At 39.0% G+C, this 14,306-nt stretch overlaps 1 protein-coding gene across 2 annotated transcripts; it reads right to left on the bottom strand.

Moving 5' to 3' along the window:
* On the bottom strand, positions 4,169-11,227 carry LOC109718640 (lipoyl synthase 1, chloroplastic-like). Of its 2 annotated transcripts, XM_020244969.1 has the most exons (9): positions 10,630-11,227; positions 8,724-8,905; positions 7,711-7,801; positions 7,392-7,549; positions 6,508-6,679; positions 6,300-6,410; positions 4,884-5,008; positions 4,758-4,809; positions 4,169-4,547 (listed from the first exon to the last, which is right to left on the bottom strand). In XM_020244969.1, the coding sequence occupies exons 1-7, from the start codon at positions 10,966-10,968 to the stop codon at positions 4,922-4,924; spliced, it is 1,140 nt and encodes a 379-aa protein (XP_020100558.1). In that variant the 5' UTR covers positions 10,969-11,227; the 3' UTR covers positions 4,169-4,547; positions 4,758-4,809; positions 4,884-4,921. The 2 variants fall into 2 exon arrangements, with proteins under 2 accessions (XP_020100558.1, XP_020100557.1); XM_020244968.1 differs by having other exon boundaries at positions 4,758-5,008.

Raw genomic sequence — 14,306 nt, 5'->3', positions numbered from 1 at the left:
ATGTTTCTTGCCACGTGGTAAGAAACCCTTCATTCTTAAGTTAATAAATAAAAAAATTTGTTTTAGTTTTTTTTAATAATTCTCTCTCCTTTAATTCCCACCCCTTTCCCTCCCCTCTCCTCTACGTTATATGATCTATTAATGTTTCATGAATTAATGGTAATCTACATTAACGTTTAATCAATTAATGGCAATTATAATCATAATTGATTACTCTACCAACTTTGAATATCTATTAAACTTTTCATAGCCACCATTTTATTCTTTCATTTTGCTTTTTTTTTTTTTGTTATAGACAAGGCGCCACCATGAGGAGAAGTATTGAAAGGTAATTCGTGTAAAAATTTGTAATTTATTGAATGATTGAGATCGAACTTTCAGATGAATCAATTACTTATTGCGAAAGAAAAAAGAGACTTTTTTATGAATTCATTCTTTTTTTTTATATATGTACTTTTTGGTTTTTCTATTTTGGGTATTAATTTGGTGGGGTTTATTTGATTTGCAGACCTGAGCTGAGAATCTTGGATCTTTTCCCTCTCCTGAATGAGTTTGAAGATATTTTGGTTTATCGGAAAGATGTGAAAACCTTTTTTTTTTCCGATTTGGATAAAAAATTTAGAATTTTTATTATTAAATTCTTCCAAATTTTGCTTGATTTTGCTCAACTGTTCCTTCTCTTTTAAGTTGTTTTTTTTTTCTTTTTTTCACTTGAATTACAATTTGTTTTGTTGCAATTTCTCTTCCCGCTGGGTTTCCTGATTACCCTCATAGAGGTTGGTTTGGAAAAATGGCAACTTATTATTGATGGTCTTATATTATAAGGTATTTGCTTCTGTTCAGGTGTTGTTGTATTTAATTATGTTTTTTTTTTCAGGATTTGATACTGTTACATACATACTAGAAGTAACTCAAGTTACACATCTCTGTTATAATTCAGATTGGTTTGTAGTAGATGCTTATAAGGTGTTCACTGAATTATTTCTGTGGGGTTTCAGGGCTCATTCACTCATCAAAATTTTGCTGGACATAAGGGCATAATTAGGCCCGGAGAAGTGCAGGTTTAGCTTTGTTTGGCTTTTTTTTTTTAAATACTAAAAAAAGATTGGTAAAAATGTTTACGGAGAGATCCTCTCTAGCCCATTTGAAATAGGCCCTCAATTTTATTTAATTTTCAATTAACACTCGCTTGAACTTTAACAATTCCTTTTATTTGAATTGTTATGTGTAATCAATTGTAAATTTTGTATTTATCCTTACTTATAATTTTATTATTTTTTTGACTGAAATATTGAGTTTAATTATATAGATTGTTGAGTTAATAAGTATAAAAATGTCATCTTTAATAGTATTTTACCGATTTTTACAGCCCATTTAAACTAATATTTTTTATTTTATAGAAATAATGATTGTTTCAATAATATATATCTGCCGCATCGCGCGGGTGACTACACTAGTATATATATATACCCCAATAAATTTCCTTATTGCCCACTGCTTCATAGCATACGCATTTTACGCAGAAGCCCTTCTTGCTATAAATTTTTGCAGTTTCACACGCATTTTTTTTTTTTTACGAATGTACCCTCCAATCTAATTCCTCTCTTCAACTTCAACTCTGTGCCATTTTCCACAAAAACCTCATAATTCCGTGGCCTTTTTGCATAAAAAATTCACTTATTTTGGGCTTTTGCAAAATCGGGCCACCTTTTTCATTTTTGCAAATTCGGTCAGCTTTTTCAGCTAACTGACCAAAATACTCTTATTATTTTTTCTCTTTCCTCTTTCTCTCTCCTCTTCGTTCTCTCGTTCTTTTTTTTTTCCCCCGGAAAAAAAAAAAGCGAAGGCCAGGCGGAGCAATTTTTTCTTCTCTTTTTCTTTTTCTTCTTCTTCTTCCTCCTGCTGGAGCACCTTTTTTTTTTTTCCCTCTTCTTCTTCTTCCTGTAAGAGCACGGGGCGCGCCACGGCGACTTCCGGCCTCGCCAAGCGGCGTTCACCCGGCGGCGTTCTGCAGGGAAGGGTCGGCACCGGTGACCGCGAGCGCCGCGGCGAGGGTGGGGGCGCGTGGGAGGCGGGCGGCGAGGTGGAGCGGGGTGTCACAGCCGGGGACGTCGCGCCGGTCGAGGGCGGCGGTCACGCGCGCCGCCCGGGGCTCCGCTCGGGCGGCGTCGGCCGCCGTCGCGATCTCCGACGGCTGCTTCTTCTTCTTCGTAATGGTTGTATTGGTGGCCGCAGGCCGGTGCAGGCGAGCGGCGGCCGGGCGGGCCAGGGGGGCGCGTGTGTGGTTCTTCTTGCGTGGTAATGGTTTGTAATGGTGCCCATTACCCCTTAAGTGTGTGTAATTGTGCACCGATTACACCGATTAGTGCAAGTGGCGCCGCGTGGAGCGGAGCGGCGTGTGTGAGGCTTCCGCCGGAACAAGCCTCGGCCGAGGGCTCTCGTAGCACCGGCCGCAGGTGGCGTTCGGGCGCGGCGCTGCCGCGCGGAGCGGGCAGCAAGTCCAGTGGTCGAGCAGAAACCCGCGTCGAACTCGTGGCCGAGTTGTGGCGGCCGACACGCGACGGCAGGCGAGGCAGCGCCGCGACCAAAAAACCAAGCAAGCGACCGCTTCACCGCAGGGGCGCGCTGGGCGACAGCTCGAGCTTGGGCGGTGAGCGGAGAGACGGCAGCAAGCCGCAGCGTCGAAGTGGCGGCGGAACCGCCGCTGGTGCGGATGCCGGGGAGGAGGATCGTCAGGGGAGGGGATGGAGAGGGTTGACGCCGCCTCGTCGGCACGCTGATGTCGCTGCCCGTCCGGCCACACGCAACAAGGACATGCAGCAGCCCGGCGCCGCCGCGCTGCTGTTGCGCGTTCGAGAGAGGCCCGGCGCGAACGGCGCCGACAAGACATCGCCCCAGACTGCGCCCGAGCTGGACTCCACCCGCGGCTGCCCGCTCTGCGGGCCGTGGTATGCACGTTATGTGTAATTCACATTACACCTTACGCGAAGATACTCGCCGCGCAGCGCCTGCCGCGTGCGCGCTCAGCCGCCGCTGCTGTTGCCCGCCCGCTGTGTCACCTTACACCTACGAAGAGAGAGAAGAAGAGGACGCAGCCGTCGGAAAATCGCGCGGCGGCCGACGCGCGCGAGCAGGCGCGGGCGCGCCTTGACGCGCCATCGTACCGGCGCAAGCCCCGGCTGGCGACACTCGTCCACCTAGCCGCTGCTCCGCCGCGCCCCCACCCTCGCCAGCGGTGCTCCCGCCGGTGCCGGCCTGTAGACCCCTCCCTGCAGGACTTACGCCCCCGGCTCGCACTACGATGTTGGAGCCGATCGGCGACGGCCGGAAGTCGCCGTGGCGCGCCCCGTGCTCTTACAGGAAGAAGAAGAAGAAGAAGAAGAAGAGGGAAAAAAAAAAAGGTGCTCCAGCAGGAGAAAGAAGAAGAAGAAAAAGAAAAAGAGAAGAAAAAATTGCTCCGCCTGACCTTCGCTTTTTTTTTCCGGCGGAAAAAAAAAAAAGAACGAGAGAACGAAGAGGAAAGAGAAAAAGTAATAAGGGTATTTTGACCAGTTTGCTGAAAAAGCGGTGCAAAAACGAAAAAGGTCGCCCGATTTTGCAAAAGCCCAAAATAAATGAATTTTTTATGCAAAAATGCCTAATTTCGTAGTCTTCGTGCTCCTCTCTAAGTCTAGTTTTAAATGAGTCCTTCCCGCTCACGAAAATTTCAAAATTGCTCACATAAAATTATAACCCATTCACACATTGTTCTTTTTTTTCTTTTGCAAAAATTACAATTTAACCTCTCTAGTTCACAATTTCTAACCCAAAAGATATGTTTTGCACATAACTTCCTCAACCTAAAAAATCGTGCAATTCGAGACATGAAATGTCGTGCTTTTTGATCAAATACTCTATTTTAATTAATTTGTTTGCATCTGTTTTCATCCCCAAACATTACCATATCACGCAAAACTACACCGAAGTCCATCATAGGACTTGCAGCACTGACAGACCATAAAAGTGGCAATTTTTGTTTTATTAAAAATTGCTCCCAAATGCATGATAATATACCCTCTTTAGAAAATTTACCGTTATATATCTCCGTTACTACAAAAAATTATGTGTGCAACGGCACCGACTTGTATACAATAAAAGAAAAAAATTAGAGTAGAGTTACACTAGCTAATTTCATGATTCTGGCAGAAAGGATGATTTATATCAAAAATTAAACTTAAAACAGGGTCACACAAATTTGGTTATCCTAAAAGAAAAAGAACACGGTTTTGTATCAAATCTGAAGCATTCAAATAGTAATTGATCAAACTTTATTTCAAATCAAGAAGATTTAAAGGCACCAGATCGAAATGCTATCTTTTTTACTTTATCGACTAGAGAGGTCCTCTTCATGAACTCTTGCACTCCGATCCTCTCCATAAGCTCTTCAGGTTGAAGCCGCCCAATTAAAAGCGGACCCCATATTTGGGGGGGGCTTCGCTTGAGCTCCGCGTCGGCTGCTGTAGTGTACCGGTGTTGATTTCAGCAGAAGCACATCTCCAAGAAAATACCTGTCAAATTAAAAGAACATGAAGCTCAATGAATTGATACAAAGTGTTGAAACCAGGAACCTCAATCTCCCCTCTTTGATCCAGGTTTCAAAATTACCAAGTAAAATATGATAATAATAAGAAAAAAAAAAAAAAGCAAAATAAAATAGAAAATGGTGAACTATATAGCACTGGTAGCGGTAAAAGAGACGGCATCAGCTTTTAACTAACCGAGAAAGTTATCCATGAACAGAAACTTCAGAATTCAAGGCTTTCTGGTAAACTGTCCAAGCAAAAGAATAGGATTCCGTTGGTTAGTTTCTGCTGCTGCTATCCTACTGCGTTATTAGATCATACTTGATTATTCAAATGCCGGTGACTTCGATTGAGAACGACTATGATCCAGGGGAAGAATGCTTGGTCATGTTATTCCTCACCAAATTTTGAACAAACAGCTCACCGGCTCTGTAGGATGACCGAACCTTCAGCAAACCAAAAAAAAAAAAAGGAAAATAAGCTCCTAGATATCGAAGCAAACTTCCACAAACGTTATAACTTTATTAGCTAACAGGTTACAGCAATACAATGATAGTTTAAGTGTGTGCCTTTGTAAACTACTTGGAACTGAAATTAACCAACTATCCTAGATTGCAATATGTAGTGAAGAGGAAGTCAAAGAACACACAAATGTTTACATAGACGCACTGCATGCAAAACAGAATGACAGAGAGGAAAAGGAGTAGGAAAATATTGACATGAAAACAAATGAACTATAAATAAATAAAAGATGCACATTTTTGTCTGGTTTAACGCTTTATTTCGCCACCTGAAATGTCATAACAATTTAACACACTATTGGCGCACAAATGGTTTGCTAAAAAAGTGCTGAGGCTCCCAAGATATAGCATATAGACCATTTTGAAAGTCTCTAAACTCCCTTCGTACATTCCAGCTTGCTGAAAAGCAGTCTGAGCCATTACATTTAGTCGCATAACTCATAACATCTAATCAAATCATTGCAAAGTATAACAAAATCTAAAATCTAACTGACTGAAATAACCCGAATCAAAGGAATCAAGAGTTGAAGGGGTGCCAATCCGAAAAGACAGCCTGAGGGATCTATTTCAGAGGGGGGTCTTTAAATATTTGGTAATAACATACAAAACTTATCCGAACTATTATTGATCATTTTGAATTCCTTACCCAAATTTTTAAAATTTTGATTTTACTACCCAACATTTCAATTTGTTTGACTTGAGTCAGCCAACGGCTATTTGACTTCAAAATTTGAATGTGTTGTTTATTTTTACAGATTTAGTATATTTCAAGCAATTTAATTTGGTTTGACTTCAAAGTTTGAATTTATTGTTTATCTTTATAGATTTGGTATATTTCAAGCAATTCAATTTGAATGTGTTGTTTATCTTTACAGGTTTAGTTAGTATATTTCAAGCAATTCTTGTAGCTACAAATTCATTAAACTAAACTAACTCAAGTCAAACAAATTGAAATGTTGGGTACTAAAATCAAAATTTTAAAAGGTTAGGTAGCCAAATTAAAATGGTTCATAATTCAGGTAAGTTTTATATGTTTTTATCTAAAAATTTTCACCGATGATATGCATTCCATTTCAATTGCAACAGACCTAGAACATTGAAAATCTATAGCTAGTGAAAATTTGGAGGAATATAATTCATCTGAGTACGTAATATTTATGAAAAGTTACATAATACAACCCAGCTAAAGTTGAAAGGTAGAGTTAAATTGATTTACCAATGGTCCGCTAGCAACATAACTAAAACCAATAGATTCTCCATACTCCTTCCAGAAGGAAAACTTCTCAGGAGTAACATATTCTTTCACTGTCAGGTGCAAAGGTGTCGGCTGCAAGAGAGATTCCAACAAACATCCTCCTCAACAGTTAATACAAGTAACAAAAGTTGCCAAAATGCATGCCTACTAAAGAAAGTATGTATCTAACCTGCAAATACTGTCCCAAAGTCAAAATATCGACACCAATAGCCCTTAAATCAGCCATAGCTTCCTTCACCTCCTCGTCCTTCTCACCAAGACCAAGCATGATAGAAGATTTTGTAATCATCCCTTCCTTGCAAAGCTTTGCATGCTTCAGAACAGATAAGCTCTGCCCATACCTGGCAACAAAAAGCAATTTAAATATCAAATGCCACTGAGAATATTATGAGCATCCACCCAAAAAAGAAAAAGAGCTGAAAATTGCTAGACAAAATTGTTATCTCTTTCAAGGAAAGACAATAAGAGAAGATGGTTCCTGCAGAAATATAAAGTAGCCTGCAATGTACAGTTAGTGCAACATTATGTAATTACATTTTAGCCTTCTTATACAACTCCCACTTGAAAAACTGGGAACTTAATAGACTATCTTATAATTATATGTTTCCTGCATCAACGACTGTTGTGCCACTAGCACAAGGTGTGCCGAGGTGCCACCAGCACTGCACGGCATACTGGCATGCCTTAACACACACCCCATTTTACATGTTGGCATGGCTAGCACAGGCTTACTGGCATGAGTGGCACAGGCAGCACGTGCCAGCCATGCTGGACCACCTGCTGACCATGCTAGACTATGCAAATTGGCACAGCAATCTTTGTCTTTAATACAAAGGAATAGAATATCTTTGAAAGTAGAAGCACCCACATAGGTGAGATCCAGAATGAGATCCATATATTGGAACCTTTGATGAGTTAGATCAAACTAATGATAAGCCAACATCTTAATCACTTTATATTAGTTCACAGTATTAAATCATTTTAGATGTGATTGTTGATAAGACGACCATAAAATTCCGTGTGATTAAAAGAACAAAAATAGAAGCTTCGTACCCTGCTCGAGGATCTCTCACGATTCTTTGCAGACGCATCACGGTTTCAATGTTGTGGGCAAAAACATCAAGCCCGGAACGAACCAAGGTTGACACAGCTTCCAAATCACCTCGAAAATCAGAGGTTAGACACTCAACCAATATATCAGGTTTGAACCTCTGCACAGGACATATTTCAGCATAATGAACTACTGATTTTCATGACAGTGAATCAACTACATCATATATAAATACTAGCAGTAACTAAACAAGTTACATTACGCTGGTTCGTTACTTTAAGATGTTTGTTTGGGGGGGGGAAGAAAAAATGGTGTGTGAACCTTCATAGCTTTGACTGTCTCAGCAAAGTGGCCACTTCCACCATCAGGAAGGTCATCTCGATCCACACTTGTCAATACAATATAGTCCACACTGCAAACAAGAAATCAATCAGAAAACTGATGTATTCTAGAATGCTAAACTTGATGTATTAATAATTTAAAAACAACATAGCGTTTTATAAACCAAAGTTGGTTAATTTGGTCAACAGCCAAAACATGTGGCTGAGCAGCATTATCAAGTTAGTTCACCTAAAGACTTTGAAAGGAATAAATAAATAAATAAATAAATTTTCAATAAGTGCTGAAATGGTGGTTCAACCAACAAAACAGCCGAATTCAAATTTGTAGCCCAAGTTAAGGAAATAAGGATTGCATTGTAAACTTATGGTTATGCCCATGTTTCCAACTTCCTATACATCTTAAGATACAAAAGAACTGATGATAGGTGGGTTCTCCTCACTTTTGTTCTTCGTAAATGCATTAAATTACCATTATTGTAATTATACTAGAAAATTGAGTCAATCAACAATAGAACACGCTGATCTGTGATCTGACGACCAAATAGAATATTAGTAGGAACTGGGTGCACAGCATTGTGTCAACAGAATTAGAAAAAGGGTTCCTAAAATGCCACAACTACATGTCAGTGTTGGACTCTACAGATTTGTGATTCAATAGTAAAAAGATTAGAAATCTAAGGTTGTTAGTCGAAGAGCCTCAATTTCAGGTAGCAAGAATCTGGGTTCAAAGTCGGACTTCCTTTCAGTAGAACCAGGAAGAGATAAGACCATTTCTAAGTTCAATATGGCAAGCTGTATATATCAGAAAAGCTATGAGGGAAAGCAGCCAAATATCCTATAAAATATTTTCCAAAATGGTGATCAGAGGGGTAACATGGAGGTCATGAACTCCAAGAACAAATTGTATAAGCAGACGGATTTAAATCTTAATAAAAAAAAAAGAAAGCATTTCTAGTTCTAATAAAGCTTAGTATCAAGTAAAAGATGTCCTACCCCCAGCTGGCAATTGCCCGAGCAGTATTTTCAGGCTCCGTAGGATCTGGCGGTGCTGGATTTCTGCTTGTTTTCACAGCACAAAATCTGCATCCCCGTGTACATGTATCCCCTAGAAGCATGATGGTTGCAGTTGCAATGCCATCCCCTTCTCCACCCGCCCCTCCACCTCCATTCCAACACTGCACTCCAAACAACAACTAACAAATTAACAATCAAGAATAGCTTTTTCATAAATTTCTATTGCAAGGCTAGCCATTTCATATTTCCCTCGTACTAATGGTTACGCTCTCTGATCTTATCAAAGCCAAAGAGAAATGAGAACGCAACCTATCAGCCAATTGCTGTTAGCTAAAAAAGTGTGTCGACGAAGCAGAGATGGAAGCAGAATAAAACCAAACCCAAAAGCCCATCAGGAAATCTAAAGAGATCAAACTCTTCCTACTCTTCAATAAAATTCACTAACAAGATTACAACTATAGGCACTGTGGAACAGACTTTTTGTCTCAAAAGCTCCTAGAAAGTAGTATTTTAATATTTTACATTCAACATACCCACTCATGTTTAGTTACAAAACTTTCCATAGGCCCAAAAGGCGAACTTGCATTGGAAGGAGATTAACAAAACTAGAAGCCTATAATAAGGATTTAAGCTCACGACCTCCTGCGTTAATGTCATGTGAAATAACTGTTTATCTTATGAGAAATGCTTTGGGTCTCCCACAAAAAGTCTGCCATCGATCATTGACGCCTTAGCAGACCACCTTAGACTACACGCATGAACCAGTAAAAAGCCTTCTACGTTCGTCATATAACATAACGGCTTAGTCTACTAGTACTAACAACTTTCTGGATACAAACCACCGGCCCCAAATGTTTAAACCCAAGTTACTAGTAATAGAGTTCTTAATCCTCCTACGCCCATAATCAATCTTTCTTTCTTTTTTTCATTCAATCCAATTTGAAGTCCCGATACATGTCAACACAACAACGAGCCATAATAACAACATTCCAACGAACAACAGCAGTGCCGAGCAGGTAGAGAACGGGAACGGTGTGTTAGCACTTAATATTCGGCAAGCACGACTAACTGTCCCTAACGCAAGTGGTAAAGGACTTCGTGGTTGATACCCAAGTCCCAAGTTCGAATTCTAGTTGATTCACATTTCAAACTAAGTTTATTTCTAAATGAAATACCGAAGCGGGTAACATGCTACCTATCTCTCAAAAAAAAAAAAAAAANGTTTAGTTACAAAACTTTCCATAGGCCCAAAAGGCGAACTTGCATTGGAAGGAGATTAACAAAACTAGAAGCCTATAATAAGGATTTAAGCTCACGACCTCCTGCGTTAATGTCATGTGAAATAACTGTTTGTCTTATGAGAAATGCTTTGGGTCTCCCACAAAAAGTCTGCCATCGCCTTAGCAGGCCATTTTAGACTACACGCATGAACCAGTGAAAAGCCTTCTACGTTCGTCATATAACATAACGGCTTAGTCTACTAGTACTAACAACTTTCTAGATACAAACCACCGGCCCAAAATGTTTAAACCCAAGTTACTAGTAATAGAGTTCTTAATCCTCGTACGCCCATAGTCAATCTTTTTTCTTTTTTTTCTTTTTTTTTTTTCTTTCATCCAATTCAATTTGGAGTCACGATACATGTCAACACAACAACGAGCCATAATAACAACATTCCGGCAAACAGCAGCAGTGCCGAGCAGGTAGAGAACGGGAACGGTGTGTTAGCAGTTAATATTCGGCAAGCACTATAATAGTGAATTCCAGATGAGTAATGAAAGAAGTTAAAAAAAAAAAAAAAAAGCAACAGAAGGAAATGGGTAAGGACACATTTGGTAGCGTCCGCATGAAAGGAAAGGAAAGGAAGAAAGAGATTCTTGTTTACCTCTCCAATGTTGGGGCACTGTGCCTCGACGCAGACAGTGTTGAGCTTGAGCTCGGAGAGCGACTCCCTAAGCCTGGCGAACTTCTCCCCCTGCGGCGCCCTCTGCCGCAGCCAGTCGGGCTTCTTCACGGTCGGGTCGCGCCCCGTGTGGGGGCCCATCCCTCCCAGGTACGGCCGCGACGACACCGTGGCCGCCGCCGGATTAAGGCTCGACGACTCCACAGCATGGGATCGCACTGCGAAAGCTGCATTTGGGGGACTCCGCGCTCTAGGGTTCGGAGAAGGAGTGATCGGGATCGAAGAAAACAAGGAGTTACCAGCGAGCGATCCGTGGAACATTCTTCCTATTCCTATGCGGCGGCGGGATCGACACAAACAGCTCGGAGGCCGGAAGACAGCAATAATAAAAAGAAAAAGAATAATAAGAATTCAATACGAAGGAGCACTTATTAAGACTATAGTTAGTTAAATCGGATTCGGCAAAAATTCGGTACAGGTATAATTCGGATAAAATTCGCTTTCTAATTTTTAAATTCGTTGAAAAAAAGGGCTAAAAAACGGATTCGCCAATTATTCGGATACGTGATTTATACGGATATTATACGTTCACGGTTCACCAATTAAAAATTCGGGATCAAAAATTCGGCTATTAAATTAAGTTTTTTTCCTCTCAAGATTTATGCTATTAGCATAAATACTCATATTTTTTAAGAATATAAGAATAAAGAGCTACAAAATTAAACTAATTAAGTAAAAAAAAAAATAGTAAACTATATTATGCCTCAAAATAAAGAAATAATTAAGCAAATAATTATTTCGAACACTTTAGAACAATATTTGCATTTAAATTTTCCACTCAATTCTTCCGCGTGAATCCACCCGAGTACACTTTAGAACGATATTTGCATTTAAATTTTCCACTCAATTCTTCCGCGTGAATCCAAAACCTATCTTTCTTTCGAGCCATTTTTCTGCACAAAAAAATTAATAACTCGAATATTTCAAGCTCTACCACATGACCGCCTATCATGGATTCTTGAAAGAATAAAATTACATCGAAAGAATATTAGAATTACCCATCAATCATGCATCAAACATAACCTAACTCTTAAGTAATAAATCCCACTTCATTGGTTCTGAGTCTTCACTCTTCATACAACAATAAGCAAATTAATGAATGCTAATACACAATTAACAACAACCTCCACTAACTAGGATAATATAGAAATCCGAGAGTTTAGAGAAAGAGAAGGATTCTAAAAGTTAGAGATCTTCAAACTCTTATTCTCCAGATCTTCTCATTATATAGTGAAAAATTGCTGCATTTCTTAATACTCAAAAAGTTATTGTTCAAAAATTAAGTAGAAATCCCACTGAAGTCAAGGGTCCATGAAAGACACAACAAAATTTTCCTTTTGCAAGTGTCGACAAGATCATGAAATTGTATTAGGTATAATACAAGAGTTCCTGCCCTAATAAGTTAATTAAGAATCATTTAGCATTATGTTTGTGGTCTCTTTGTGCATACCAGAGAATGGACACATTCAATAAGCACTCAGCCATTTGTGTATAAAAAGTATCCATCAGATGGACTAAAAGCTTCCAATTTTTGCTTTTGAAGAACCACCGAAAACTCAAATCGCTACCTGTGTTTGTAAAGACCACACCGATTACTGATCTACCGTTGGATAGCGGAAGCGGAAGCGGAAGCGGAAAGAGGAAGAGGCGACGAGGGAGGTTTCGATTTCTGAAGAGTGAAGAACCCGATCTTCGATCTTCGATTTCTGAAAGAGGGCTTTCCAATGGCGTTCGGCGAGCGCCGGAGGGAAGAGGGGGAAGGGAGGGGGAGGAAGCAGGGGCCGCAGGGGTGAAAAGTTAGGGCCAAACCCTTTTTTTGGGAGGGGTGGAAGTGGGATTCGTCACTCGTGGGGGAGGGCGATTCTTTTCAAAAAGGGTTTTTTTTTTTTTTTTTTTTCTTTTCTCTTTTGGCGACAGGGCCAGGGAGGTTCCCTGAAGTTTTTTTTTTTTTTTTTTTTCCTGTTTTGGGCCACCCGCGAGGCCCACGACTCCGCGTCGCAGGCTCGCAGGTCCCAGCAACCGCGCCGTTTTTTTGGGCGAATTATTCACGAATCTTGTTTAATTCGCGAATAATTATTTTTACCCAAAAAAAGTGAATTTTTTTGAATTTTTAGAAAAAATACGAAAACGGCTGTTTTATTCGGTATTTCAAAAATTCACGAATAATTCGCGAATAATTCGCGAATTAACTTACTATGGTTGGGATTGAATTATAAAGTAATGATAACTTTTCTTTCTGTTAATAATTTAGAATTTATGAGTTTGTTATTTATGTTGCCCTAGGATAGCTTAATGATAGGTGAAAACCTAATATGAACAAATTGTGAGGACTGAAGACTAAGATGCTACAGCTTAAATAATGGGATCAGAATTGAAACGAAAGTCAAAAGCCTATTTTACCTTGACACGTTACGTTCCTATACACGTTATGATTATCGGATAGCGATGATCATGAATATAAAATATGATATAAGTTTTAGGAGAGAAGGAATTCCCGTTGCTTTGTAATTTGGATAAATCCATGTATGATTGATGTTGCATCGTGAAGAACCATTCATCATGATCAAGGAATTAAAAAAAATCAAGAAAAAAAACATAGACCATCCATAATGCTCAACGGGAAAAAAAAGAATAACTTCAAAATTCAAAAAATAACTACTTGGCACGTCTTCCCAATTACTTGAAGAATGATTCAATCGTTGATCTTATGCCCAGTTACTTGAAGACGAATAGATCTTAATTATAATTCCCTTTCCTGCAATTACTCGAAGACAAATAGAATATGTTCCTTCTTCCCAATTACTTGAAGAATGATTCAATCGTTGATCCCATGCCCAGTTAGTTAAAGATGAATAAATTTTGATTATACTCTCCTTTCCTGCAATTACTTGAAGACAAATAGAATATGCTTCAAGTTGCTTGAAGATGAATAAATCTTGATTATCCATATTTATTTGTGATGAGAGAGTGGAGAGGAACGAAAAATAAAAAATATGAGCAGGAATAAAAGTGCGGGAAGGAAATGTGATAAGAGAGTGGAGAGGACAAAAAATGAAAAATATGAGCGGGAATTAATGTAAAAAAGAAAAAAAATATTTTGAAATGAAATAGAAAATTAAAATCTGTTATCTTAAAATGAAAAATATGAGCGGGAATAAAAGTGCGGGAAGGAAATGTGATGAGAGAGTGAAGAGGACGAAAAATGAAAAATATGAGCCGGAATTAATGTAAAAAAGGAAAAATATTTTGAAATTAAATAGAAAAATAAAATCTGTTATCTTAAAAAGAAAAGATATTTTGAAATTTGGAAATTAATATATAAAAGAAAAAATATTTTGAAATTATAGAAAAATAAAATCCGTTAGAAAAAAATATTTTGAAATTAAATGGAAAAATAAAATCTGTTATCTTAAAAAGAAAATATATTTTGAAATTAAATAGAAAATATCTAAAAAAGATATTTTAAAATTAAATAGGAAAATATCTTTTATAGGATTTTCACACCCGTAATATGTTATAGAAAACGTACTTTTGAAGTTAAATAGGAAAATATATTTTTTAGGATTTTCACACCAGTAATCTGTTATAGAGAACTTACG

Source organism: Ananas comosus, linkage group 12, assembly GCF_001540865.1.
Source record: "Ananas comosus cultivar F153 linkage group 12, ASM154086v1, whole genome shotgun sequence".
Lineage (NCBI taxonomy): Eukaryota > Viridiplantae > Streptophyta > Magnoliopsida > Poales > Bromeliaceae > Ananas > Ananas comosus.
Note: the sequence above shows the minus strand (reverse complement) of the source record. Positions and strands in the feature narration are given on the sequence as shown.

Bases quoted from the DNA above. Each gene is read 5' to 3' on its own strand.
- LOC109718640 (XM_020244968.1), bottom strand. From the start codon at position 10,968: ATGTTCCACGGATCGCTCGCTGGTAACTCCTTGTTTTCTTCGATCCCG. The intron at 8,906-10,629 runs GTAAACAAGAAT...TTTGGAGTGCAG, and splicing joins AGTGCCCCAACATTGGAGAG to TGTTGGAATGGAGGTGGAGG. The intron at 7,802-8,723 runs GTAGGACATCTT...TCTTGTTTGCAG, and splicing joins CGGGCAATTGCCAGCTGGGG to TGTGGACTATATTGTATTGA.